Genomic DNA, 26,605 nt, shown 5'->3' on the forward strand with positions numbered 1-26,605 from the left:
TGAGAATGTCTTACCCCGTGTTCAATAATTGCCTTTATCTCGCTCACTCTAGTTTTAATGAAAATTAAATCTCCAAATTATCATTACTTATTAAACAAAGTTTTTATTTTATTCTTATTAATTCATTTAGAGTTATATAAAAGCCCCTTAGAATCTGTGAGAATATCTGAGGATATCTAACTGAAAATGCCCCTTAGATATTAATATAGTCCTCCAATCCTCTAAATGTAATTATTGGCGGAGAGTCACATCATTGAAAAAAATATATTTTTAGATATACTGTAGGCCTACCATGGGCGAAATTAGTATTGGTTACACTACAATTAGGGTGTAGAAATGTTATTCCCCTTAGGTATTAATTTGGAATTATCCAATCCTCTTATGCTATAGCCTACTCCTGACCGTCACGTTGTACAGCGCAATATTTTCCATTCCATCCTAATGGAAACCCTGAGGGTTTCATTTTTCGTTTTTCTCGGAATAGAAACACCATCATATTAGTTAGTTAGTTAATTAAGCAACATTTATTAAAATCAGTCCCATGTACTATGTTGTTACAAAAAAAGGTTTTAAATTCTCTAGTAATGCCAATATGGGAGACTATCAAATGCTTCTCAAATTTGCCCTCTGGTGGTCAAACTAGCACAAACTTGCATTAAAACGTAAAAAATCATTGACAATTAAATAACGTACCATAGAATGCTGCAGCAGTCCGCAAGGTGCTGCAACTTTTAAAGGAGGAACCACTGTACAGTACAAGTCAAAAGTTTGGAAACACCTACTCATTCCAGGGTTTTTCTTTGTTTTTACAATTTTCTACATTGTAGAATAATAGTGAAGACAAACAATGAAATGACACATGGAATCATGTAGTAACCAAAAAAGTGTTAAACAAATCTAAATACACTGCTCAAAAAAATAAAGGGAACACTTAAACAACACAATGTAACTCCAAGTCAATCACACTTCTGTGTAATCAAACTGTCCACTTAGGAAGCAACACTGATTGACAATACATTTCACATGCTGTTGTGCAAATGGAATAGACAACAGGTGGAAATTATAGGCAATTAGCAAGACACCCCCAATAAAGGAGTGGTTCTGCAGGTGGTGACCACAGACCACTTCTCAGTTCTTATGCTTCCTGGCTGATGTTTTGGTCACTTTTGAATCCTGGCGGTGCTTTCACTCTAGTGGTAGCATGAGACTGAGTCTACAACCCGCACAAGTGTCTCAGGTAGTGCAGCTCATCCAGGATGGCACATCAATGCGATCTGTGGCAAGAAGGTTTGCTGTGTCTGTCAGCGTAGTGTCCAGAGCATGGAGGCGCTACCAGGAGACAGGCCAGTACATCAGGAGACGTGGAGGAGGCCGTAGGAGGGCAACAACCCAGCAGCAGGGCCGCTACCTCCGCCTTTGTGCAAGGAGGAGCAGGAGGAGCACTGCCAGAGCCCTGCAAAATGACCTCCAGCAGGCCACAAATGTGCATGTGTCTGCTCAAACGGTCAGAAACCGACTCCATGACGGTGGTATGAGGGCCCGACGTCCACAGGTGGGGGTTGTGCTTACAGCTTGGGCTGTAAGCACAACCCCCACCTGTGGACGTCGGGCCCTCATACCACCGTCATGGAGTCGGTTTCTGACCGTTTGAGCAGAACATTTGACATTTGCCAGAGAACACCAAGATTGGCAAATTCGCCACTGGCGCCCTGTGCTCTTCACAGATGAAAGCAGGTTCACACTGAGCACATGTGACAGACGTGACAGTCTGGAGACGCCGTGGAGAACGTTCTGCTGCATGCAACATCCTCCAGCATAACCGGTTTGGCGGTGGGTCAGTCATGGTGTGGGGTGGCATATCTTTGGCGGGCCGCACAGCCCTCCATGTGCTCGCCAGAGGTAGCCTGACCGCCATTAGGTACCGAGATGAGATCATCAGACCCCTTTTGAGACCATATGCTGGTGCGGTTGGCCCTGGGTTCCTCCTAATGCAAGACAATGCTAGACCTCATGTGGCTGGAGTGTGTCAGCAGTTCCTGCAAGAGGAAGGCATTGATGCTATGGACTGGCCTGCCCGTTCCCCTGACCTGAATCCAATTGAGCACATCTGGGACATCATGTCTCGCTCCATCCACCAACGCCACGTTGCACCACAGACTGCCCAGGAGTTGGCGGATGCTTTATTCCAGGTCTGGGAGGAGATCCCTCAGGGGACCATCCGCCACCTCATCAGGAGCATGCCAAGGCGTTGTAGGGAGGTCATGCAGGCACGTGGAGGCCACACACACCACTCTGCCACATTTTGACTTGTTTTAAGGACATTACATCAAAGTTGGATCAGCCTGTAGTGTGGTTTTCCACTTTTTAATTTTGAGCGTGACTCCAAATCCAGACCTCCATGGGTTGATAAATTTGATTTCCATTGATAATTTTTGATGTGTGATTTTGTTGTCAGCACATTCAACTATGTAAAGAAAAAAGTATTTAATAAGAATATTTCATTCATTCAGATCTAGGATGTGTTATTTTAGTGTTCGCTTTATTTTTTTGAGCAGTGTATATTTATATTTGTGATTCTTCGAAGTAGCCACCCTTTGCCTTGATGACAGCTTTGTACACTCTTGGCATTCTCTCAGCCAGCTTAATGGGGTAGTCACCTGGAATGCATTTCAATTAACAGGTGTGCCTTGTTATAAGTTAATTTTTGGAATTTCTTTCCTTAATGCGTTTGAGTTAATCAGTTGTGTTGTAACAAGGTAGGGGTGGTATACAGAAGATAGCCCTATTTGGTAAAAGACCAAGTGCATAGAATGGCAAGAACAACTCAAATAAGTAAAGAGAAACGACAGTCCATTACTTTAAGACATGAAGGTCAGTCAATCTGGAACATTTCAAGAACTTTTAAGTTTCAAGTGCAGTCGCAAAAACCATCAGGCAATATGATGACACCAGCTCTTATGAGAACCGCCACAGGAAAGGAAGACCCAGATTTACCTCTGCTGCAGAGGATAAGTTCATTAGTGTTACCAGCCTCAGAAATTGTAGCTCAAATAAATTCTTCACAGAGTTCAAGTAACAGACCCATCTCAACATCTACTGTTCAGAGGAGACTACGTGAATCAGGCCTTCATGGTCAAATTGCTGCAAAGAAACCACTACTAAAGGACATCAATAATCTTGGCTTGGGCCAAGATACACTAGCAATGGACGTGAAGACCGGTGGAAATGTGTCCTTTGTACTGATGAGTCCAAATGTTAGATTTTTGATTCCAACTGGCATGTCTTTGTGAGATGCAGAGTAGACGAATGGATGATCTCCACATGTTCTCACTGTGAAGCATGGAGGAGGAGGTGTGATGCTGTGGGGGGGGGGGGGATTTGCTGGTGATACTGTCAGTGATTTTATTTACAATTCAAGGCACACTTAACCAGTATGGCTACCACAGCATTATGCTGCGATATGCCATCCCATCTGATTTGCGCTTTGTGGGACTATCTTTTGTTATTCAACAGGACAATGACCCAACACTCCTCAAGGCTGTGTAAGGGCTATTTGACCAAGGAGGAGAGTGAGGGACTGCTGCATCAGATCACCTGGCCTCCACATTCACCAATCTCAACCCAATTGAGATGGTTTGGGACGAGTTGGACACAGAGTGAAGGAAAATCAGCCAACAAGTTCTCAGCATATCTGGGAACTCCTTCAAGACTGTTGGAAAAGCATTCCAGGTGAAGCTGGTTGAGGGAATGCCAAGAGTGTGCAAAACTGTCAAGGTGAAGCGTGGCTACATTGAAGAATCCAAAATACATTTTGATATGTTTAACATTTTTTGTTTACTACATGATTCCCATATATGTTATTTAATAGTTTTGATGAAAATAGTGACAATAAAGGAAAAACCCTTGAATGAGTAGGTGTTCAAAATTTTGACGAGTGCCATATGTGATGGGTTGTAATAGACATAATGGACAGTATGAGTATATAATATTTACTATATCTGTAGAATACGTAGTAGGGATGCACCGATATGACATGTTTGGCACATACCGATATCCAATATTTTCCTTGCCAAAAAAAAACGGTACGATAACCAATATTTAAAATGTTTGCGTCCTTTTAAGTTATCTAGTACAGTTAAATAGTTAGCACACACACATGTACACAGAAGTCTAAGGTACTGCATCTCAGTTCAAGAGGCGTCACTACAGTCCCCAGTTCAAATCCAGGCTGTTTCACATCTTGCTGTGATAGGGAGTCCCATAGGGCAGCTCACAATTGCCCCAGCGGTTTTGTTATTGATGTCCTTTGACATCACTTTTGCACATTGCCGTTTAAACTGGACATCGGGCTGATACCGATGTTGCCATTTTTTAGCTAATATGGTCAGATTCTCCACTATGTTCACCGATATATCGTGCATCCCAAATACGTAGGATAGAATAGTGTGTGTGTATATATACAGCAATAGTTGAATAGGATGACATTGACTAGAATGCAGTAAATACATATGAAATTAGTAACTTGAAGCAGCTGGAATGATGAGAGTGGACACTTGCACTTTCTCTTGAGCTACATGCACTGTTTTGCACTGCTTTGAGACAAGGATGGGGACTGGTCTTGGTAAATCAATCAGGTTTTTATTTTCGCTGAATCTCTGTTTGGGTATTGGTTTGCCTACAATTAGGGTGTGGAAATGTTAGGATTATTTTGCTCTTCACTCGCAGTCAATTAGTAGCCTACGCCTACTCTCGACCAGTCACGTTGTACAGCGCCATATTTTCTTAATGGAAACCCTGAGGCCTGCATAGGCTACTGTAAAATGCATTTTCCTTTTTTCATGGAATAGAAACACCATAATATGAATCATTTAATTAAGCTACATTTCTAACAGTATAAACAGCACATCAAATTCAATAATAATTTACAAAGAAATGATAATCAATCCCATATAGTTCTAACAAAAAAGGTTTTAAAGTCTCTCGTACAGCCAACATTTAAAACAGTCAAATGCATTCGTAAATAAAATCGCTTCAGACGACATGTTGCGGTGTATTCATTTATAACTAAAATGCTTGACTATTTAAAGACATGGATGACTTGTATGCTGTGTGATAACATGCATGATTGATTGATTGGTATACTGTATATTGAAGTAGGTATTTATGCCAATAATAAGTTAGGCTAAAACCGCTACAGTAAACAGGACTCTTTGGCCTACAACTCCATGTCGTTTCAACAACTTAGCTTCTCAAAGATGTGCTCTGGTGGTCCAACTAGCATTACCTCTTGAAACTAGCAATCCCGGATCCGGGATTGTAATCATAGCCTCAAACGAATTAGCATAACGCAGAGGACATAATAACCCCTAGAAACTTTTCCTATTCATGAAAATCGCAAATGAAATGAAATGAATATATTCAAACACAAGCTTAGCCTTTTGTTAACAACACTGTCATCTCAGATTTTCAAAATATGCGTTACAGCCAACACTAGACAAGCATTTGTGTAAGTTTATCATGGCATAATGCTATGCTAGGCTCTGCTGGCAGCAGGCAACATTTTCATGAAAATAAGAAAAGCAACCAAATTAAATCATTTACCTTTGAAGAACTTCGAATGCTTTCACTCAGGGGAGACTCCCAGTTAGATAGCAAATGTTCTTTTTTTCCCAAAATATTATTTTTGTAGGCGAAATAGCTCCCGTTTGTTCATCATGCTTGGCTGAGAAATCGACCGGAAAATGCTACCACTACAAAGCCAAACTTTTTTCAAAATTAACTCCATAATATCGACAGAAAAACGGCAAACGTTGTTTAGGATCCATCCTCAAGGTGTTTTTAACATATATATTTGATTATATATCCGTCGAGGCAATTGGTTTCTCATAAGAAGCGATTGGAAAAATGGCTACCTCAGTATTTTACGCAAGATTTTCTGTGGGAGACACCATGTGACCACATGCTATATATGGTCCCTTACAGCTATTCTTCAATGGAAATGCGTAAAAGACGTCACAATGCTGTAGACACCTTGGGGAATACATGGGAAAAACGTAAGCTCATTCGTAGCTCATTCACAGCCATATAAGGAGTCATTGGCATGAGGCGGTTTTAAAAAATGCGGCACTTCCTGGTTGGATTTTTATCTGGGTTTCGCCTTTAACATCAGTTCTGTGGCCCTCACAGACAATATATTTGCAGTTTTGGAAACGTCAGTGTTTTCTTTCCAAAGCTGTCAATTATATGCATAGTCGAGCATCTTTTCGTGACAAAATATCTTGTTTAAAACAGGAACGTTTTTTATCCAAAAATTTGAATAGCGCCCCCTAATGCATAACTGGTTAATGGTAACAATGGCTGACAGTAAAGTACTATGACATGGCACTTGAACGTGCCATACCATTCCACAGCACCCCGCAAGCTGTGCTGCAGTATGACACAACTTTCAAAGGAAGAACCACTGTAGGATATAGCTTACCTTTTAGGAGGATGATTTGCAGGCAGAGACAAATAAATGGGTAATCAATATTTATTGAAAATGAAAGGCACAACACTCACTATGGTAACCTAACCTATGCGCGCCTTGCTCCTTTTCATTGATGATAAATGTTTTTTGATTGCACCTCAACTCACGTCGGTTAAGTGCCCTCGTCTTTCCTTTGTCAATATTTATTATGTACATACACTGTAGTAAACTATGGTCTAATCATATTTAATTCCCTTTGAAAGATAACTGTTCTGTGATTCTCCGCCCATGCTTGCCTACGCTATTATTTTGAGACCACATATATTGGGCACTCTTCATCTCACACGCCCAACTAGGAGAGGAAAGGTAGGCTGCTTAACTTGAAGCAGAGTTCTGAATTCTGAGTGTGTGTGAATAACTTGGAAGAACGTGTCCCGATTTGGTGTTTTTAAATCACTGATTTTGAAGCTGATTCCCTACACTGTAATTTTTTTAAATTTGTGGTTTTATGATTTTGTTATACTCATGTAAATCCTATGGTTTTTGCTAGATTACTTGTAGTTTTTGTGTTGTCTGTCTGTAATTGTGTAATGACTTGGTGCTGCCTATCTTGGCCAGGAAGCTCTTGAAAAGAGATTAAAAATCTCAATGAGCCCTTCCTGGTTAAAAAATAAATGTGACAAAGATGTGTTTTTAATATAATAGGTAGGCTAAAGCATACAAGTCAGAAAGACAACCGTTTCCAAATGATCTACGGGACAAAAATAAATCAAAATCATCTCAAAGGTGTCTGTCTGACTGCCTGCTCCCAACCATGAAAAATGCTGACTGCGTAGCAAGGATCTCTCTCTGGACCACAGGTCCTCTATGTTACTGTATGTATGGCCCAGCCCAGTGTAATATGACAAGACGAGGTATGCTATGGTGAGGTTTGTCACTCGGGGAGTGAGAAAGTACAAATGTGCTTTAATTGCCAATGTCATTTGGGTCTCATTTAATGAATAGGGCAGGCCCAAATGTAATGAGACAGAGGGGGGCTAGCATTTTGTCTGTCAGGTGATTGATGACTGCACATTTCATTATCCCTCATGTTTGATAAACGTAGCTTCATCAAGTGCCAGACCACACACACACACTAGCATCCAAGTACACTCACCCTCACACGTCTATCTCCTTGGCGTGAACTTGCAACAGCTTTTGGAAATGGGATATTTGCAACAAAAAAAGCTCATACCCCCCAAGATGCCCTGAGTATTTGGTTCTCTGTTTTTCACTGGCACGAATTGTATCTGTAGCTCAGTTTAGAGAGAGAGAGAGAGAGAGGGGGGGGGGGAGAAAGTGGTAATAGACTACCCGCTGGGCACAGACGTCATTTCAACGTCTAGTTTGATTTCCTTTTTGGTTGAAGTTGTCAACAAATGTGAAATCAACATAAAATGTCAGTCATGTCATTGGATTTATGTTAAGTTTGGTGGAAAAAAATACAAAAGTCCCTTACTTTAATTACTTTTCGCAAATCCAATACATTTTCCACATTTTATTCAACATATTTTTTTATGAAATGGAAATAGTTTATTTAGAGAGCCAGGGGGGCAGGGGCAGCAGACACATTTGTTTTCACCATTGGAATAGGGATGTGGAAAAACAGTGCATGCATCATATCTGCAGGCCCCAGATAACTAGCTGCCATTGCTTGCATGAGCCAAGATGGAGAGGCTTTTCAGTGGCTCCCACTGGAGAAACACAGTGGAGCGTGCAACTGCCGGTTAGTGTTTCTGTTGCTTGTGTCTATTCCCCCACGCAGAAATGATGAGCTTCTGCCCTCAATCTGGTGGATACCACGAGTTTCTCTCTCTCTGGCCAATGCAGTGATTCTCCTCTGCCTGTAAGAGGTGATATTACCTCACCCCTTCCTCCTCTCTCCATCTTGTCTCATATTGAAGGCTTTTTACAGTGTTCTCCTCTGCTCCCTGTACACTCATAGTATGAGTTGCTATTCTCCATCCTCTCGGGCTCCTGTCTAGTAGGGACTTACACTATTACCACTTCTTGTCCTCCCTCCCTTTCTCTCGCTCTCTTTCATTGTCTCATTCACCTAACCTTTCCCTCACAGCACAGCACACAGCATTAACTCTCCTCACAGGTCTCCACTGTACTTTCCTTCCTCAATTTCCTTCCTCAATGGGTCTGTAATTGGCTCTATTGCCTCCTCTCTTTCCCTAATGGTCTATTCTCCCTGTCCCATCTTCCCCTCCGCCGGGTTGCTGCCAGTGGGCTTTGTCTGATATCAGAACTACAGTAGGAGGAGAATGTTTTTCATGGCTTCCCCTCTGGTATTGTGCGGCAGGTCTTTGCCGTGTGATAGCCTCTGAATAATTTCCTATGGCTTGGCAGGGGGCTAATCCCTGCAGAGGAGAGAGAGGGGGGGGGGAGAAAGGGAAAAAGCGGGACAGAGAGTGGGACAGGGGGATGAGCGAGAGCGAGGGAAAGGGTAGAGGGAGCGAGAGACTGACTGACCAGGAGAAAAGATGTTTAGGGACCTGGAGAGAAGACAAGATTTCCAAATGACATCAGTTTGACCGGTTGTAAGGAAATAGAAAGCTGTGACTGTCGAATTGTAACAGCCCAGCACTGCGATCATCCTCTTTTACGGCTTCACCAAATCTTTCCCGAATGTTAATGTTCTGACCCATCCTTTGCTTTATCTTCAACGCTCCATTTCACAGTTTTTCTCTTATTGAATTAAACTCTGACAGTGTCCTTTTTGCCTCCATGGATAGTTGTTAACTATTTGGCAATTTGCGCATAGGCTATTTGGTGTGCATACATTTAGGCCCAAGCTTAGGCTTACGCACTAATGCCAGATAGCCTCAAATAATCAACTTAGCTACATGGCCAATAGCAATGCATAACCTCCCTCTTACCTTCAGTGGTTGCTCCACTAAATGTTTAGAGATTATGCTGCGGGACATTTGTGGTTTAGTATGGTACTACTTCATTGCTCCATACCAGTGCAAGGGGGAGTTAGAGCACTGATTATGCTTACTGGGTCCTACTGTGTCTCTAACTGAAAATGAATTGGTGACATAAACCTAAATAGAAACTGATAATTGTGCATGACTTCAGTATTACTTACTAACACTGTTGTAACAACTAAGGTTTTCATTTTTAAATTTTGTTAGGATTATTTTGCTCTTGCTGAAGAATGTGTTCTTAACGGACTTGCCTAGTTAAATAAAGGTGTAAAAAATATATATTATATATATATATTTTTAAATCGGACAAATCGATGTACAAAAATACAGATTTCGGATTGTTATGAAAACTTTAAATGCTGTACACAACGTACAGGAGTAGCATTAACCACCCTAGCATCGTGGTGGAAAATGGTATTCTAATAAGACAGTACGTAGACCAAACAATTAGTCAATTTGTGTGAGGAGAAATAGAGGAAAATGTCCCGATGTGGCGATGGCTCACAGGCGCGTTGTCACCGTTCATTTATAAGCTCAGTGATCGTTACCTCCAGGAGAAAACTATTGCAGTTTTCCAGCTGATTGATCTGCTTTTTTTGCCTCTGGCGATGACAAGTGGTTGTTCTTGACTGGGGAAGCAGAGCCCACTGTATTCTTAGTTCCTACTCTACTCCACAGCCAGCCAGGAAGAGTTATGCAACTGCAGGATATACAGTAGACTAGAGAGCTTAGTCTGCCAATCACCCTATGTTTTTTTTCGGGACTATATCTTGTTAATATATTTAGATGCATTTTTCATATGCATCTAATTTGTTTATGGCTTAATGCAGATGTATTTTTTTTATAGTGCTGCTATTCATTTTTTAAATATATATATACAGAAATCGTGTGTTCGGTCGGCGTTTTTATTTTTGTGATTTAAAATGCAAACCGATGCCAGAATATCAAACTGTTGAGTGCATTTGCAAGTCCCTAGTCTCATCACACAAACGCTCCCAGCACCTGTCACACACAGATGAGACCTGGGTTCAAATACTATTTCAAATATCTAATTTACTTTCAAATACATTCATAGAAGTAAGTGTTCATTCAGCTAGTTGAATATTTTAATTTATTTGGAAATATAGTATTTTAAATACTCAAATACACTAACTCAAATGCACTCCCATACATTTAACCCAGGTATTTGAAAATAGTATTTGAAATACACTACTGTTCAAAAGATGGGGGTCACTTAGACGTCCTTGTTTTCCATGAAAACATACATGAAATGAGTTGCAAAATGAATAGGAAATATAGTCAAGACGTTGACAAGGTTATACAATGATTTTTAATTGAAATAATAATTGAGTTCTTCAAACTTCGCTTTTGTCAAAGAATCTTTTGCAGCAATTACAGCCTTGCAGACCGTTGGCATTCCAGTTGTCAATTTGTTGAGGTAATCTGAAGAGATTTCATCCCATGCTTCCACAAGTTGGATTGGCTTGATGGGCACGTCTTACTTACCATACGGTCAAGCTGCTCCCACAACATCTCAATAGGGTTGAGATCCGGTGACTGTGCCTGCCACTCCATTATAGACAGAATACCAGCTGACTGCTTTTTCCCTAAATCGTTCTTGCATAGTTTGGAGCTGTGCTTTGGGTCATTGTCCTGTTGTCGGAGGAAATTGGCTCCGTCCACAGGGAATGGCATGGCTTTGCAAAGTGATAGCCTTCCTTCTTCAAGATCCATTTTACCCTGTACATATCTCCCACCATCTTAATATTTTATTTTTATTGGTCAGTCTGAGATATGGCTTTTTCTTTGCAACGCTGCCTAGAAGGCCAGCATCCCGGAGTCACCTCTTCACTGTTGATGTTGAGACTGGTGTTTTGCGGGTACTATTTAATGAAGCTGCCAGTTGAGGACTTGTGAGGCGTCTGTTTCTCAAACTGGACAGTAATGTACTTGTCCTCTTGCTCAGTTGTGCACCGGGGCCTCCCACTCCTCTTTCTATTCTGGTTCGAGCCAGTTTGCGCTGTTCTGTGAAGGGAGTTGTACACAGCACTGTACGAGATCTTCAGTTTCTTGGCAGTTTCTCGCATGGAATAGCTTTCATTTCTCAGAACAAGAATAGACTGACGAGTTTCAAAATAAATGAATATTTTTATGGCCATTTTGAGCCTGTAATCGAACCCACAAATGCTGATGCTCCAGATACTCAACTAGTCTAAAGAAGGCTCGTTTTATTGGTTCTTTAATCAGAACATCAGTTTTCAGCTGCGCTAACATAATTTCAAAAATGGTTTTCTAATGATCAATTAGCCTTTTTAAAATTATTAACTTGGATTAGCTAACACAACGTGCCATTGGAACACAGGAGTGTTGGCTGCTGATAATGGGCATCTATACTCCTATGTATATATTCCATATAAAATCAGCCGTTTCAAGCTACAATAGTCATTCACAACATTAGCAATGTCTACACTGTTTTTCTGATCAATTTGATGTTATTTTAATGGACAGAAAATTAGCTTTTCCTTCAAAAACAAGGACATTTCAAAGTGACACACACACACTCGCACACACCTTAAGTTGCTAGTGTTGTGCTGGGGAACATACAACGTGGGTTGCAGGTGCCTTTTGATATCTGATAGCGTGGGCCTGGCCACGAGGCAAGGCGGGGTGCGTGGAATAAAGTTTTTGGATTGGATGACTTCCTTGTCTGTGTATGGCTGGTAGTAACCTGGGAGATTTGGCGGAAGGTGTCAGGGTGGTGTGGCCGTAACCCATAATCTCCTGCTTCACTCACAGGAAACCACAGAGTGGACCCATGATTAATCACACCACACACAGATCTATTCCTCTGGGGGGTGTGTTTGTGTGTGTGTGTGTGGGGGTCTCATCTCAGCAGCCTGCCAGTACATCCATACTTGCTTCCAACACACATATGACATTCCTTTCGCAACACACTTTCTCTACCTTTAGACCTCTACCTTTAAACACTGTCCCTGGCCCTGTTATTATACATACTTTAGACCAAACACTGTCCCTGGCCCCTGTTATTAAACACACTTTAGACCACAGGCAGCCGGTGGGGATGACTGGTTCATTGTCATGACTGGAATGGAAAAAATGAAATGGTATCAAACATGTTTTTTTTTCAATTCACTCCATTCCAGCCAATATTATGAACTGTCCTCCTCTCAGGAGCCTCCTGTGCTTTAGACCAAACATTGTCATTGGCCCCTGTGGTTATACACACCACTGCCTGTTACTGTACAGTAGGGCCCCATGGGGATGAACTAAAAACACACCTGGACCTGTTGACTAAATTCAGCTGAGACTGTGGTCAAAACATGGCTGGGCCTCTATTCCAAACACACCTGGACCTGTAGAATAAATACAGCTGAGACTGTGGTCAAAACATGGCTGGGCCTCTATTCCAAACACACCTGGACCTGTAGAATAAATACAGCTGAGACTGTGGTCAAAACATGTCTGGGTCTCTATTCCAAACACACCTGGACCTGTAGAATAAATACAGCTGAGACTGTGGTCAAAACATGTCTGGGTCTCTATTCCAAACACACCTGGACTTGTAGAATAAATACAGCTGAGATTGTGGTCAACATGTCTGGGCCTCTATTCCAAACACATCTGGACTTGTAGAATAAATACAGCTGAGACTGGTCAAAACATGTCTGGGCCTCTATTCCAAACACACCAGGACCTGTAGAATAAATACAGCTGAGACTGTGGTCAAAACATGTCTGGGTCTCTATTCCAAACACACCTGGACCTGTAGAATAAATACAGCTGAGACTGTGGTCAACATGTCTGGGCCTCTATTCCAAGGCTCTGTTTCAAATCCACTGGTTTCTCTCTGCAGGACCAATCAGATGGTGAAGATCCTGTACTCCTTCGGCGTGTTTGTCAGCTTTGCCATCCAGTTCTTCGTCCCGGCGGAGATCATGATTCCCCCGGTCCAAGCGAGGCTAAGGAAGAGCTGGAGGGCACCCTGTGAGATGATCCTCAGAGGCCTGCTCGTCTGCCTGACCTGTGAGTACCTTCTCTCTGTCTATAGTGTGTGTGTATGTGTGTGTATATGTATGTGTGTGTATGTATGCGTGTGTGTGTATATATATATATATATATCTATATATATGCACACGTACACACAGTTGAAGTCGGAAGTTTACATACACTTAGGGGTTGGAGTCATTAAAACTCGCTTTTCCACCACTCCACAAATGACTTTTTAACAAACTATAGTTTTGGCCAGTTAGGACATATACTTTGTGCATGACACAAGTAATTATTCCAACAATTGTTTATAGACAGATTAATTCACTGTATCACAATTCCAGTGAGTCAGAAGTGTACATACACTAAGTTGACTGTGCCTTTAAACAGCTTGGAAAATGAAAGAAAATGATCATCATCCCAACCGTGAAGACGGGGGTGGCAGCATCATGTTGCATTGTTGCTTTGCTGCAGGAGGGACTGGTGCACTTCACAAAATAGATGGCGTCATGAGGCAGGAAAATGATGTGGATATATTGAATCTCAAGACATCAGTCAGAAAGTTAAAGCTTTGTCGCAAATGGGTCTTCCAAATGGACAGTGACCCCAAGCATACTTCCGAAGTTGTGGCAAAATGGCTCAAGGACAACAAAGTCAAGGTATTGGAGTGGCCAACACAAAGCCCTGACCTCAATCCTATAGAAATGACAAATTCAGCAGAACTAAAAAAGCGTGTGTGAGCAAGGAGGCCTACAAACCTGACTCAGTTACACCAGCTCTGTCAGGAGGCCTACAAACCTGACTCAGTTACACCAGCTCTGTCAGGAGGCCTACAAACCTGACTCAGTTACACCAGCTCTGTCAGGAGGCCTACAAACCTGACTCAGTTACACCAGCTCTGTCAGGAGGCCTACAAACCTGACTCAGTTACACCAGCTCTGTCAGGAGGCCTACAAACCTGACTCAGTTACACCAGCTCTGTCAGGAGGCCTACAGACCTGACTCAGTTACACCAGCTCTGTCAGGAGGAATGGGCCAAAATTCACCCAACTTATTGTGGGAAGCTTGTGGAAGGCTACCCAAATGTTTGACCCAAGTTAAACAATTTAAAGGCAATGATACCAAATACTAATTGAGTGTATGTAAACTTCTGACCCACTTTTGAATGTGATGAAATAAACTAAGGATGAAATAAATCATTCTCTCTACTATTATTCTGACATTTCACATTCTTAAAATAGTGGTGATCCTAACTGACCTAAGACAGGGAATCTTTACTAGGATTAAATGTCAGGAATTGTGTAAAACTGACTACATGTATTTGGTTAACGGGTATGTAAACTTCCGAATTCAACTGTGTGAGTGGGTGTGTGTGGTGAACTGAATTACTGACTGCTTGTTTATCTGACCTGTGAGTACTTACATTGTATCTACGGTGTACTGATGGTGTAGAACAGCTGTGAGTGGGATGATCCTAGCCTTTTATACATTTGCTACAAACTATCCCAAGGGAGTTTATTTCTCGAGAGTTTGTGGGTAGCACAACTGCTTGTGTATCTATGTAGCTGGGTTGTGAGAAACATCTGAGAATATTGTCTGTTTCCTCTGTCTGATTTACAATGTGAGAGTGGTCTCCGTTGATCGGACCTGGAATGAATCTCTTAGGCTGAAAATCATGAAATACTTTTTACATATTTGTCCCTATGCAGACAGGCAGACAGGCAGCCCCCAGATGTTGAATGAATGAACTAGCAGAAGATTTACTGCGGAATGGCTGGTTGTCATGGTGCGTTCAATTATCTCACTGTGTCTGAGTTGCACTCTTTAAAGACTTTTATGGTGTGTGTGTGTGTGTGTGTGTGTCTCTCTGATGCCGGTAGTTTCCCTCCTCCTCTTTATCTCAAAGTAAACTCTGATGCCGGTAGTTTCCCTCCTCCTCTTTATCTCAAAGTAAACTCTGATGCCGGTAGTTTCCCTCCTCCTATTTATCTCAAAGTAAACTCTGATGCCGGTAGTTTCCCTCCTCCTCTTTATCTCAAAGTGAACTCTGATGCCGGTAGTTTCCCTCCTCCTCTTTATCTCAAAGTAAACTCTGATGCCGGTAGTTTCCCTCCTCCTATTTATCTCAAAGTAAACACTGATGCTGGTAGTTTCCCTCCTCCTATTTATCTCAAAGTAAACTCTGATGCCGGTAGTTTCCCTCCTCCTCTTTATCTCAAAGTAAACTCTGATGCCGGTAGTTTCCCTCCTCCTATTTATCTCAAAGTGAACTCTGATGCCGGTAGTTTCCCTCCTCCTCTTTATCTCAAAGTAAACTCTGATGCCGGTAGTTTCCCTCCTCCTCTTTATCTCAAAGTAAACTCTGATGCCGGTAGTTTCCCTCCTCTTTATCTCAAAGTAAACTCTGATGCCGGTAGTTTCCCTCCTCCTCTTTATCTCAAAGTAAACTCTGATGCCGGTAGTTTCCCTCCTCCTATTTATCTCAAAGTGAACTCTGATGCCGGTAGTTTCCCTCCTCCTATTTATCTCAAAGTAAACTCTGATGCCGGTAGTTTCCCTCCTCCTATTTATCTCAAAGTAAACACTGATGCCATTAGTTTCCTCCTCTTCTCTTCATCTCAAAGTAAACACTGATGCTGGTAGTTTTCCCCCTCTTCTTCATCTCAAAGTTAACTTGGATGCCGTTAGTTTGCTTCCTCCTCTCTTGTCTGAAATTATTAATTGGAAAAAGTTAAGTTAAAAGCTGGCTAATGGATGGAAGAATAATGAATAGCATGACTGCATAAAAGAGTAAACTGCTGAGGAAGAGGAGAGCATTAGAAACAGATCCTCAGGATATGTCTGTCTGTCTGTCAACAGACACTACATACCAACTAATGTGGCCAGTCGGGCCTGCGCCTGCTAGGATAGGATGCTACACTGTCAATGTGGGGGAGACCTGTTTGCCCAGTTCTATTTTAACCAACTTTCATACTCTGCCTTGTAGTCACCAAGAGCCTGTCCATGGTGCTGAATTGTCTGGGTGAATAGTTTGAGCCCTGTCCATGGTGCTGAACTGGCTGGGCGAATAGTTTGAGCCCTGTCCATGGTGCTGAACTGGCTGGGGGAATAGTTTGAGCCCTGTCCATGGTGCTGAACTGGCTGGGGGAACAATTTGATCCGTGTCCTTTGTTCTGAATTGGCTGGTTGAATAGTTGGATCTCTGTCCATGATCCTGAACTGGCTGGGTGAATAGTTTGAGCCCTGTCCATGATCCTGAAATGGCTGGGTGACTAGGCCTGACTGAGCAGACGATGCCCTGACCCCATAACCTTATAATATATGCCATTTAGCAGACGCTTTTATCCAAAGCGACTTACAGTCATGTGTGCATACATTCTACGTATGGGTGGTCCCGGGGATCGAACCCACTACCCTGGCGTTACAAGCGCCATGCTCTACCAACTGAGCTACAGAAGGACCAGAGGGAGGTTGGAAGTGAAATTTAGTGACAACTTAATGCAATGAACACAATCATCAACTACGAAGCTAAACATGTATTAGCTTGCGTTGAAAGTGTTGAGTTTATAAATATACCCTAAAAAAGTCATTGATGAATTTATGTTGACAGAGGGGAAATTCTGAGGTCATGTAGTATCTCTATTGTTTTGTCTTAATGCCCATCTTTGGATAAATTGAATCAGCCGCTGAAACGTGGAGCCACCCAGAAGTCATATATACAGTTGAAGTCGGAAGGTTACATACACAAACTATAGTTTTGGCAAGTCTGTTAGGACATCTACTTTGTGCATGACACAAGTAATTTTTCCAACAGTTGTTTACAGACAGATTATTTCACTTATAATTCACTGTATCACAATTCCAGTGGGTCAGAAGTTTACATACACTAAGTTGACTGTGCCTTTAAACAGCTTGGAAAATTCCAGAAAATTATGTCTTATCTTTAGAAGCTTCTGATAGGCTAAGTGACATAATTTGAGTCAATTGGAGGTGTACCTGTGGATGTATTTCAAGGCTTACCTTCAAACTCAGTGCCTCTTTGCTTGACATCATGGGAAAATCAAAAGAAATCAGCCAAGACCGCAGAAAAAGAATTGTAGACCTCCACAAGTCTGGTTAATTCTTGGGAGCAATTTCCAAACGCCTGAATGTACCACGTTCATCTGTACAAACAATAGTACCCAAGTATAAACACCATGGGACCACGCAGCCGTCATACCGCTCAGGACGGAGACGCGTTCTGTCTACTAGAGATGAAAAAGTGCAAATGAACAACAGCAAAGGAAACCTTGTGAAGATGCTAGAGGAAACATGTACAAAAGTATCTATATTCACAGTAAAAGGAAGAAGCCACTGCTCCAAAACTGCCATGAAAATCCAGACTACGGTTCGCAACTGCACATGGGGACAAAGATCGTACTTTTTGGAGAAATGTCCTCTGGTCTGATGAAACAGAAAGAGAACTGTTTGGCCATAATGACCATCGTTATGTTTGGAGGAAAAGGAGGATGCTTGCAAGCCGAAGATCACCATTCCAAACGTGAAACACAGGGGTGGCAGCATCATGTTGTGGGGGTGCTTTGCTGCAGGAGGGACTGGTGCACTTCACAAAATAGATGGCTTCATGGGGAAGGAAAATTATGTTTATATATTGAAGCAATATCTCAAGACTTCAGTCAGGAAGTTAAAGCTTGGTCAAAAATGGGTTTTCCAAATGGACAGTGACCCCAAGCATACTTCCAAAGTTGTGGCAAATTGGCTTAAGAACAACAAAGTCAAGGTAATGGAGTGGCTATCACAAGGCCCTGACCTCAATCCTATATCAAATTTGTTGTCAGAACTGAAAAAGCGTGTGCGAGCAAAGAGGCCTACAAACCTGACTCAGTTACACCAGCTCTTATCAGGAGGAATGGGCCAAAATTCACCCAAGTTAAACTATTTAAAGGCAATCCTACCAAATAGTAATTGAGTGTATGTAATTTTCTGACCAACAAGGAATGTGAAGAGATAAAAAGAAATAAAAGCTGAAATAAATCATTCTCTCTACTATTATTCTGACATTTCACATTCTTTAAATGAAGTGGTGATCCTAACTGACCTAAGACAGGGAATTTTTATTAGGATTATATGTCAGGAATTATGAAACTGAGTTTAAATGTATTTGGTTAAGGTGTATGTACACTTCCGACTTGAACTGTATATATCACTTCTGGGTGGCTCCATGGTTCAGTGGCTGATTTAAATTCTTTCAAGGATGGGTTTTAAGACAAACCATAGAGATACTATGTGACCTATCTATGTCTATATAATAAAAACAATTCTGTATCTATCTATATAATAAATACATATATATATATATATCAGTTTACCACCGTCGCTCTTGCATACCCTTATTTATGATATTCATGAGGTTGGGCATGAAGACAGAACGTCTGTTCATCCCCCAATCCATCTGTTCCTTAATTTGTTCATTCCCCCAATCCATCTATTCATTTTATTTTGTTCATCCCCCAATCCATCTATTCATTTTATTTTGTTCATCCCCCAATCCATCTATTCATTTTATTTTGTTCATCCCCCAATCCATCTATTCCTTCATTTGTTTACCCCCCAATCCATCTATTCCTTCATCTCTTCATCCCCCAATCCATCTATTCCTTCACCTGTGCATCCCAATCCATCTATTCATTAATTTGTTCATTCCCCCAATCCATCTATTCATTCATTTGTTCATTCCCCCAATCCATCTATTCATTCATTTGTTCATTCCCCCAATCCATCTATTCATTCATTTGTTCATTCCCCCAATCCATCTATTCATTCATTTGTTCATTCCCCCAATCCATCTATTCATTCATTTGTTCATTCCCCCAATCCATCTATTCATTCATTTGTTCATTCCCCCAATCCATCTATTCATTCATTTGTTCATTCCCCCAATCCATCTATTCATTCATTCATTCATCTATTCATTCATTTGTTCATTCCCCCAATCGATCTATTCATTCATTTGTTCATTCCCCCAATCCATCTATTCATTCATTTGTTCATTCCCCCAATCCATCTATTCATTCATTTGTTCATCCCCCAATCCATCTATTCCTTCATCTCTTCATCCCCCAATCCATCTATTCCTTCACCTGTCCATCCCAATCCATCTATTCTTTCATCTCTTCATTCCCCAATACATCTATTCATTTTATTTTGTTCATCCCCCAATCCATCTATTCCTTCATTTGTTTACCCCCCAATCCATCTATTCCTTCATCTCTTCATCCCCCAATCCATCTATTCCTTCACCTGTTCATCCTGTAACGGTTTTCTTCTGTGGACGAAGGATCGGACCAAAGCGCAGCGTGGTTAGTGTTCAACATGTTTAATAAAGACAATAAACGTGAACATTACAAAATACCAAAACAACAAATGTGAAAAACCGAAACAGTCCTATCTGGTGCATAAACACAAAAACAGAAGACCGGAAACAAAACCCAACACAAAACAGGCTACCTAAATATGGTTCCCAATCAGAGACAATGACTAGCACCTGCCTCTGATTGAGAACCATATCAGGCCAAAAATAGAAATGGGAAAACTAGACACACAACATAGAATGCCCACTCAGCTCACATCCTGACCAAAACTAAAATAAAGAAAACTCAAAAGAACTATGGTCAGAATGTGACCATCCCCCAATCCATCTATTCATTCATGTACGCATCTTTCTATCTGTTCTGTCCTTTCACCTATCCAATCCTCAGCTAGCAATACATCTTTGAAAAATACTGAATTCATCTCTAAGGCTAAAACAGCATCTGAAAATGACATTAAGTTTTAAGGACGGGAAGTGTTTTCTTTCTTTCCTTCCTGAATGAACTATTAAGGTAGTTTGATGATTAATGCATTTCACAGATAACTATAGACTTTTCTCAGTTTGTCTCTGTAGGACCATATATCCAGGTGCAGCTTCAGGTATTCTACTGTATTACTGTTGTAGAAAACCCTTACATTGACCTGTATTACTGTTGTAGAAAACCGTTAAATTGGCCTGTATTACTGTTGTAGAAAACCCTTACATTGACCTGTATTACTGTTGTAGAAAACCCTTAAATTGACCTGTATTACTGTTGTAGAAAACCCTTACATTGGCCTGTATTACTGTTGTAGAAAACCCTTAAATTTGCCTGTATTACTGTTGTAGAAAACCCTTACATTGACCTGTATTACTGTTTGAAAACCCCTGTATTACTGTTGTAGAAAACCCTACATTGGCCTGTATTACTGTTGTAGAAAACCCTTAAATTTGCCTGTATTACTGTTGTAGAAAACCCTTAAATTGGCCTGTATTACTGTTGTAGAAAACCCTTAAATTGGCCTGTATTACTGTTGTAGAAAACCCTTACATTGACCAGTATTACTGTCTGTCTTTTGTGTCCTAATTACATAGTAAATATGACTTTACTCTCTCATGGTTTTAGTTGAAAAAAGAACCGTATCTTTGCTATTCGATGATGCTGGTCTAACTGGTTGGGGCCCAGATATGCTTAGCAGCCTGTACTGGGTAGAAATATGTTAAGATACCACCTTCGCTAGTTGTTCAGTTCTCGGTAGATAGACTTTCTAATCGACCTGGCCGGGGTATCCTGGAAGGATATTGATCTCATCCCGTCAGTAGAGGATGCCTGGATATTTAAAAAAAATGCCTTCCTAACCATCTTAAATAAACATGCACCATTCAAGAAATTTAGAACCAGGAACAGATATAGCCCTTGGTTCTCCCCAGACCTGACTGCCCTTAACCAACACAAAAACATCCTATGGCGTTCTGCATTAGCATCGAACAGCCCCCGTGATATGCAGCTATTCAGGGAAGCTAGAAACCGTTATACACAGGCAGTTAGAAAAGCCAAGGCTAGCTTTTTCAAGCAGAAATTTGCTTCCTGCAACACTAACTCAAAAAAGTTCTGGGACACTGTAAAGTCCATGGAGAATAAGAACAACTCCTCCCAGCTGCCCACTGCACTGAAGATAGGAAACACTGTCACCACTGATAAATCCACCATAATTGAGAATTTCAATAAGCATTTTTCTACGGCTGGCCATGCTTTCCACCTGGCTACTCCTACCCCGGTCAACAGCACTGCACCCCCAACAGCAACTCGCCCAAGCCTTCCCCATTTCTCCTTCTCCCAAATCCATTCTGCTGATGTTCTGAAAGAGCTGAAAAATCTGGACCCCTACAAATCAGCCGGGCTAGACAATCTGGACCCTTTCTTTCTAAAATTATCTGCCGAAATTGTTGCCACCCCTATTACTAGCCTGTTCAACCTCTCTTTCGTGTCGTCTGAGATTCCCAAAGATTGGAAAGCAGCTGATGTCATCCCCCTCTTCAAAGGGGGGGGACACTCTTGACCCAAACTGCTACAGACCAATATCTATCCTACCATGCCTTTCTAAGGTCTTCGAAAGCCAAGTCAACAAACAGATTACCGACCATTTTGAATCTAACCATACCTTCTCTGCTGTGCAATCTGGTTTCAGAGCTGGTCATGGGTGCACCTCAGCCACGCTCAAGGTCCTAAACGATATCTTAACCGCCATCGATAAGAAACATTACTGTGCAGCCGTATTCATTGATCTGGCCAAGGCTTTCGATTCTGTCAACCACCACATCCTCATCGGCAGACTCGACAGCCTTGGTTTCTCAAATGATTGCCTCGCCTGGTTCACCAACTACTTCTCTGATAGAGTTCAGTGTGTCAAATCGGAGGGTCTGCTGTCTGAATCTCTGGCAGTCTCTATGGGGGTGCACAGGGTTCAATTCTTGGACCGACTCTCTTCTCTGTATACATCAATGAGGTCGCTCTTGCTGCTGGTGAGTCCCTGATCCACCTCTACGCAGACGACACCATTCTGTATACTTCCGGCCCTTCTTTGGACACTGTGTTAACAACCCTCCAGGCAAGCTTCAATGCCATACAACTCTCCTTCCGTGGCCTCCAATTGCTCTTAAATACAAGTAAAACTAAATCCATGCTCTTCAACCGATCGCTACCTGCACCTACCCGCCTGTCCAACATCACTACTCTGGACGGCTCTGACTTAGAATACGTGGACAACTGCAAATACTTAGGTGTCTGGTTAGACTGTAAACTCTCATTCCAGACCCATATCAAACATCTCCAATCCAAAGTTAAATCTAGAATTGGCTTCCTATTTCGCAACAAAGCATCCTTCACTCATGCTGCCAAACATACCCTTGTAAAACTGACCATCCTACCAATCCTCGACTTTGGCGATGTCATTTACAAAATAGCCTCCAATACCCTACTCAACAAATTGGATGCAGTCTATCACAGTGCAATCCGTTTTGTCACCAAAGCCCCATATACTACCCACCATTGCGACCTGTACGCTCTCGTTGGCTGGCCCTCGCTTCATACTCGTCGCCAAACCCACTGGCTCCATGTCATCTACAAGACCCTGCTAGGTAAAGTCCCCCCTTATCTCAGCTCGCTGGTCACCATAGCATCTCCCACCTGTAGCACACGCTCCAGCAGGTATATCTCTCTGGTCACCCCCAAAACCAACTCTTTCTTTGGCCGCCTCTCCTTCCAGTTCTCTGCTGCCAGTGATTGGAACGAACTGCAAAAATCTCTGAAACTGGAAACACTTATCTCCCTCACTAGCTTTAAGCACCAACTGTCAGAGCATCTTACAGATTACTGCACCTGTACATAGCCCACCTATAATTTAGCCCAAACAACTACCTCTTTCCCAACTGTATTTAATTAATTAATTTATTTTGCTCCTTTGCACCCCATTATTTTTATGTCTACTTTGCACATTCTTCCATTGCAAAACTACCATTCCAGTGTTTTACTTGCTATATTGTATTTACTCTGCCACCATGGCCTTTTTTGCCTTTACCTCCCTTCTCACCTCATTTGCTCACATTGTATATAGACTTGTTTATACTGTATTATTGACTGTATGTTTGTTTTACTCCATGTGTAACTCTGTGTCGTTGTATCTGTCGAACTGCTTTGCTTTATCTTGGCCAGGTCGCAATTGTAAATGAGAACTTGTTCTCAACTTGCCTACCTGGTTAAATAAAGGTGAAATAAATAAAATAAAAAACTTAAGCCGAAAGTGAACATCAAGGTGTCTGCATATATTGTATATGTGTAGGGTATATTCAGTGATGTTCTCCTCTTGGTGATGTTAGAGTAGTGTATATACAGTGATGTTCTCCTCTTGGTGATGTTATAGTAGGGTATATACAGTGATGTTCTCCTCTTGGTGATGTTAGAGTAGGGTATATTCAGTGATGTTCTCCTCTTGGTGATGTTAGAGTAGGGTATATACAGTGATGTTCTCCTCTTGGTGATGTTAGAGTAGGGTATATACAGTGATGTTCTCCTCTTGGTGATGTTAGAGTAGGGTATATACAGTGATGTTCTCCTCTTGGTGATGTTAGAGTAGGGTATATACAGTGATGTTCTCCTCTTGGTGATGTTAGAGTAGGGTATATACAGTGATGTTCTCCTCTTGGTGATGTTAGAGTAGTGTATATACAGTGATGTTCTCCTCTTGGTGATGTTAGAGTAGGGTATATACAGTGATGTTCTCCTCTTGGTGATGTTAGAGTAGGTTATATTCAGTGATGTTCTCCTCTTGGTGATGTTAGAGTAGGGTATATTCAGTGATGTTCTCCTCTTGGTGATGTTAGAGTAGGGTATATACAGTGATGTTCTCCTCTTGGTGATGTTAGAGTAGGGTATATTCAGTGATGTTCTCCTCTTGGTGATGTTAGAGTAGGGTATATACAGTGATGTTCTCCTCTTGGTGATGTTAGAGTAGGGTATATACAGTGATGTTCTCCTCTTGGTGATGTTAGAGTAGTGTATATACAGTGATGTTCTCCTCTTGGTGATGTTAGAGTAGAATAATTTTGCACGCCCAATTTTTCAGTTTTTGATTTGTTAAAGTTTGAAATATCCAATAAATGTCGTTCCACTTCATGATTGTGTCCCACTTGTTGTTGATTCTTCACAAAAAAATACAGTTTTATATCTTCATGTTTGAAGCCTGAAATGTGGCAAAAGGTCGCAAAGTTCAAGGGGGCCGAATACTTCCGCAAGGCACTGTACAGTGATGTTCTCCTCTTGGTGATGTTAGAGTAGTGTATATAGCGCCTCCATGCTCTGGACACTACGCTAACAGACACAGCAAACCTTCTTGCCACAGCTCGCATTGATGTGCCATCCTGGATGAACTGCACTACCTGAGCCACTTGTGTGGGTTGTAGACTCCGACTTGGAGTTACATTGTGTTGTTTAAGTGTAAGCTTTGCACACTCTTGGCATTCTCTAAACCAGCTTCAATCAGTAGTCACCTGGAATGGTTTCAATTAACAGATTTGGCTTGTAAAAAGTTAATTTGTGGAATTTCCATCCTTCTTAATACATTTGAGACAATAATTTGTGTTGTAACTAAAGTAGGTGTGGTATGCAGAAGATAGCCCTATTTGGTAAAAGACCAAGTCCATATTATGGCAAGAACAGCTCAACAAGCAAAGAGAAACGACAGTCCATAATTACTTTACTATATGAAGGTCAGTCAATACATAACATTTCAAGAATTTTGAAGTTTCAAGTGCAGTCACAAAAACCATCAAGCTCTATGATGAAACTGGCTCTCATGTTGACCGCCACAGGAAAGGAAGACCCAGATACTTACCTCTGCTGCAGAGGATAAGTTAATTAGTGTTACCAGCCTCAGAAATTGCAGCCCAAATAAATGCTTCACAGAGTTCAAGTAACAGACCCATCTCAACATCTACTGTTCAGAGGAGACTACGTGAATCGGGCCTTCATGGTCGAATTGCTGCAAAGAAACGACCACTAAAGGACAGCAATAAGAAGAAGAGACTTGCTTGGGCCAAGAAAAACGAGCAGTGGATATTAGACCATTGGAAATCTGTCCTTTGGTCTGATGAATCTACATTTTTGGTTCCAACCGCCTTGTCTTTGTGAGATGCAGAGTAGGTGAACAGATGATTTCCACATGTGTGGTTCCCACCGTGAAGCATGGAGGAGGAGGTGTGATGCTGTGGGGGTGCTTTGCTGGTGACACTGTCAGTGATTGATTTTAGAATTCAAGGCAAACTTAACCAGCATGGCTACCTTAACATTATGCAGTGATACACCGTCCCATCTGGTTTACTCTTAGTGGGACTATCATTTGTTTTTCAACAGGACAATGACCCAACACACCGCCAGGCTGTGTAAGTGCTATTTGACCAAGAAGGAGAGCGTTGGAGTGCTGCATCAGATGACCTGTCCTCCACAATCACCGACCTCAACACAATTAAGATGGTTTGGGAAGAGTTGCACTGCAGAGTGAAGGAAAAGCAGCCAACAACTGCTCAACATATGTGGGAACTCCTTCAAGACTGTTGGAAAAGCATTCTTCATGAAGCTGGTTGAGAGAATGCTAAGACTGGGCAAAGCTGTCATCAGGGCAATGGGTGGCTACTTTGAAGAATCTCAAATATATCATATTTAGATTTGTTAACACTTTTTTGGTTACTACATGATTCCATATGTGTTATTTCATAGTTTTGATTTCTTCACTATTCTTCTACAATGTAGAAAATATAAAAAGTACATTAAAACCTTGAATGAGTAGGTGTATCCAAACTTTTGACTGGTCCTGTATGCCAGTCTAATGACATCAGGATTCAGAGAAATGACAGATGCGTGCCGTTTCTAGTAAGTTTCCCCAGAATGAAACTTAGAAGAAGGGATATCTCACTGCTCCTGCAAACCTCCGATACTGGAATTAGATTTCACTACATGTACCTTGGCAGCTCTCAGATGTATGGGCTAACAATATGTATTGTTTGCTGGGAGGATGATGATAATGGGCCGGGATTAGATGTGAGGTCTCTCTCTCTCTTGCCCCCTCCCCTTCTCGGGATGATGAAGTTAGCTTGGACCAACACTCCAGATTCTTTTGGCAGTGTGTAGCGCTCACCTTGTGTGTGTGTGTGCTTGTGTGGTTTCATGTGCATGTGTATCTGTACTTTGGTATGAGTTGTGTGTGTATTTTTATCACTCTAACTTTGTCTAAGTTCTCTGTCTTTGTGTAAGTG

The 26,605-nt window shown here is 41.6% G+C and overlaps 1 protein-coding gene across 8 annotated transcripts in view; it reads left to right on the forward strand.

Moving 5' to 3' along the window:
- LOC123992575 (proton-coupled amino acid transporter 4-like) overlaps window positions 1-26,605 on the forward strand; it is a 290,293-nt gene that overhangs the window by 69,559 nt on the left and 194,129 nt on the right. For 7 of the 8 annotated variants that reach the window (XM_046293810.1, XM_046293812.1, XM_046293811.1 and 4 more), the window contains exon 11: window positions 13,316-13,485. In XM_046293810.1, the coding sequence (XP_046149766.1) occupies window positions 13,316-13,485 (170 nt within the window). Of the gene's footprint in view, window positions 1-13,315; window positions 13,486-15,158; window positions 15,361-26,605 lie in introns of those variants that run through there. The other variant, XM_046293816.1, reaches the window with a different exon arrangement.

The sequence above is a fragment of the Oncorhynchus gorbuscha genome, linkage group LG13 (genome assembly GCF_021184085.1).
Source record: "Oncorhynchus gorbuscha isolate QuinsamMale2020 ecotype Even-year linkage group LG13, OgorEven_v1.0, whole genome shotgun sequence".
NCBI classification, from domain to species: domain Eukaryota; kingdom Metazoa; phylum Chordata; class Actinopteri; order Salmoniformes; family Salmonidae; genus Oncorhynchus; species Oncorhynchus gorbuscha.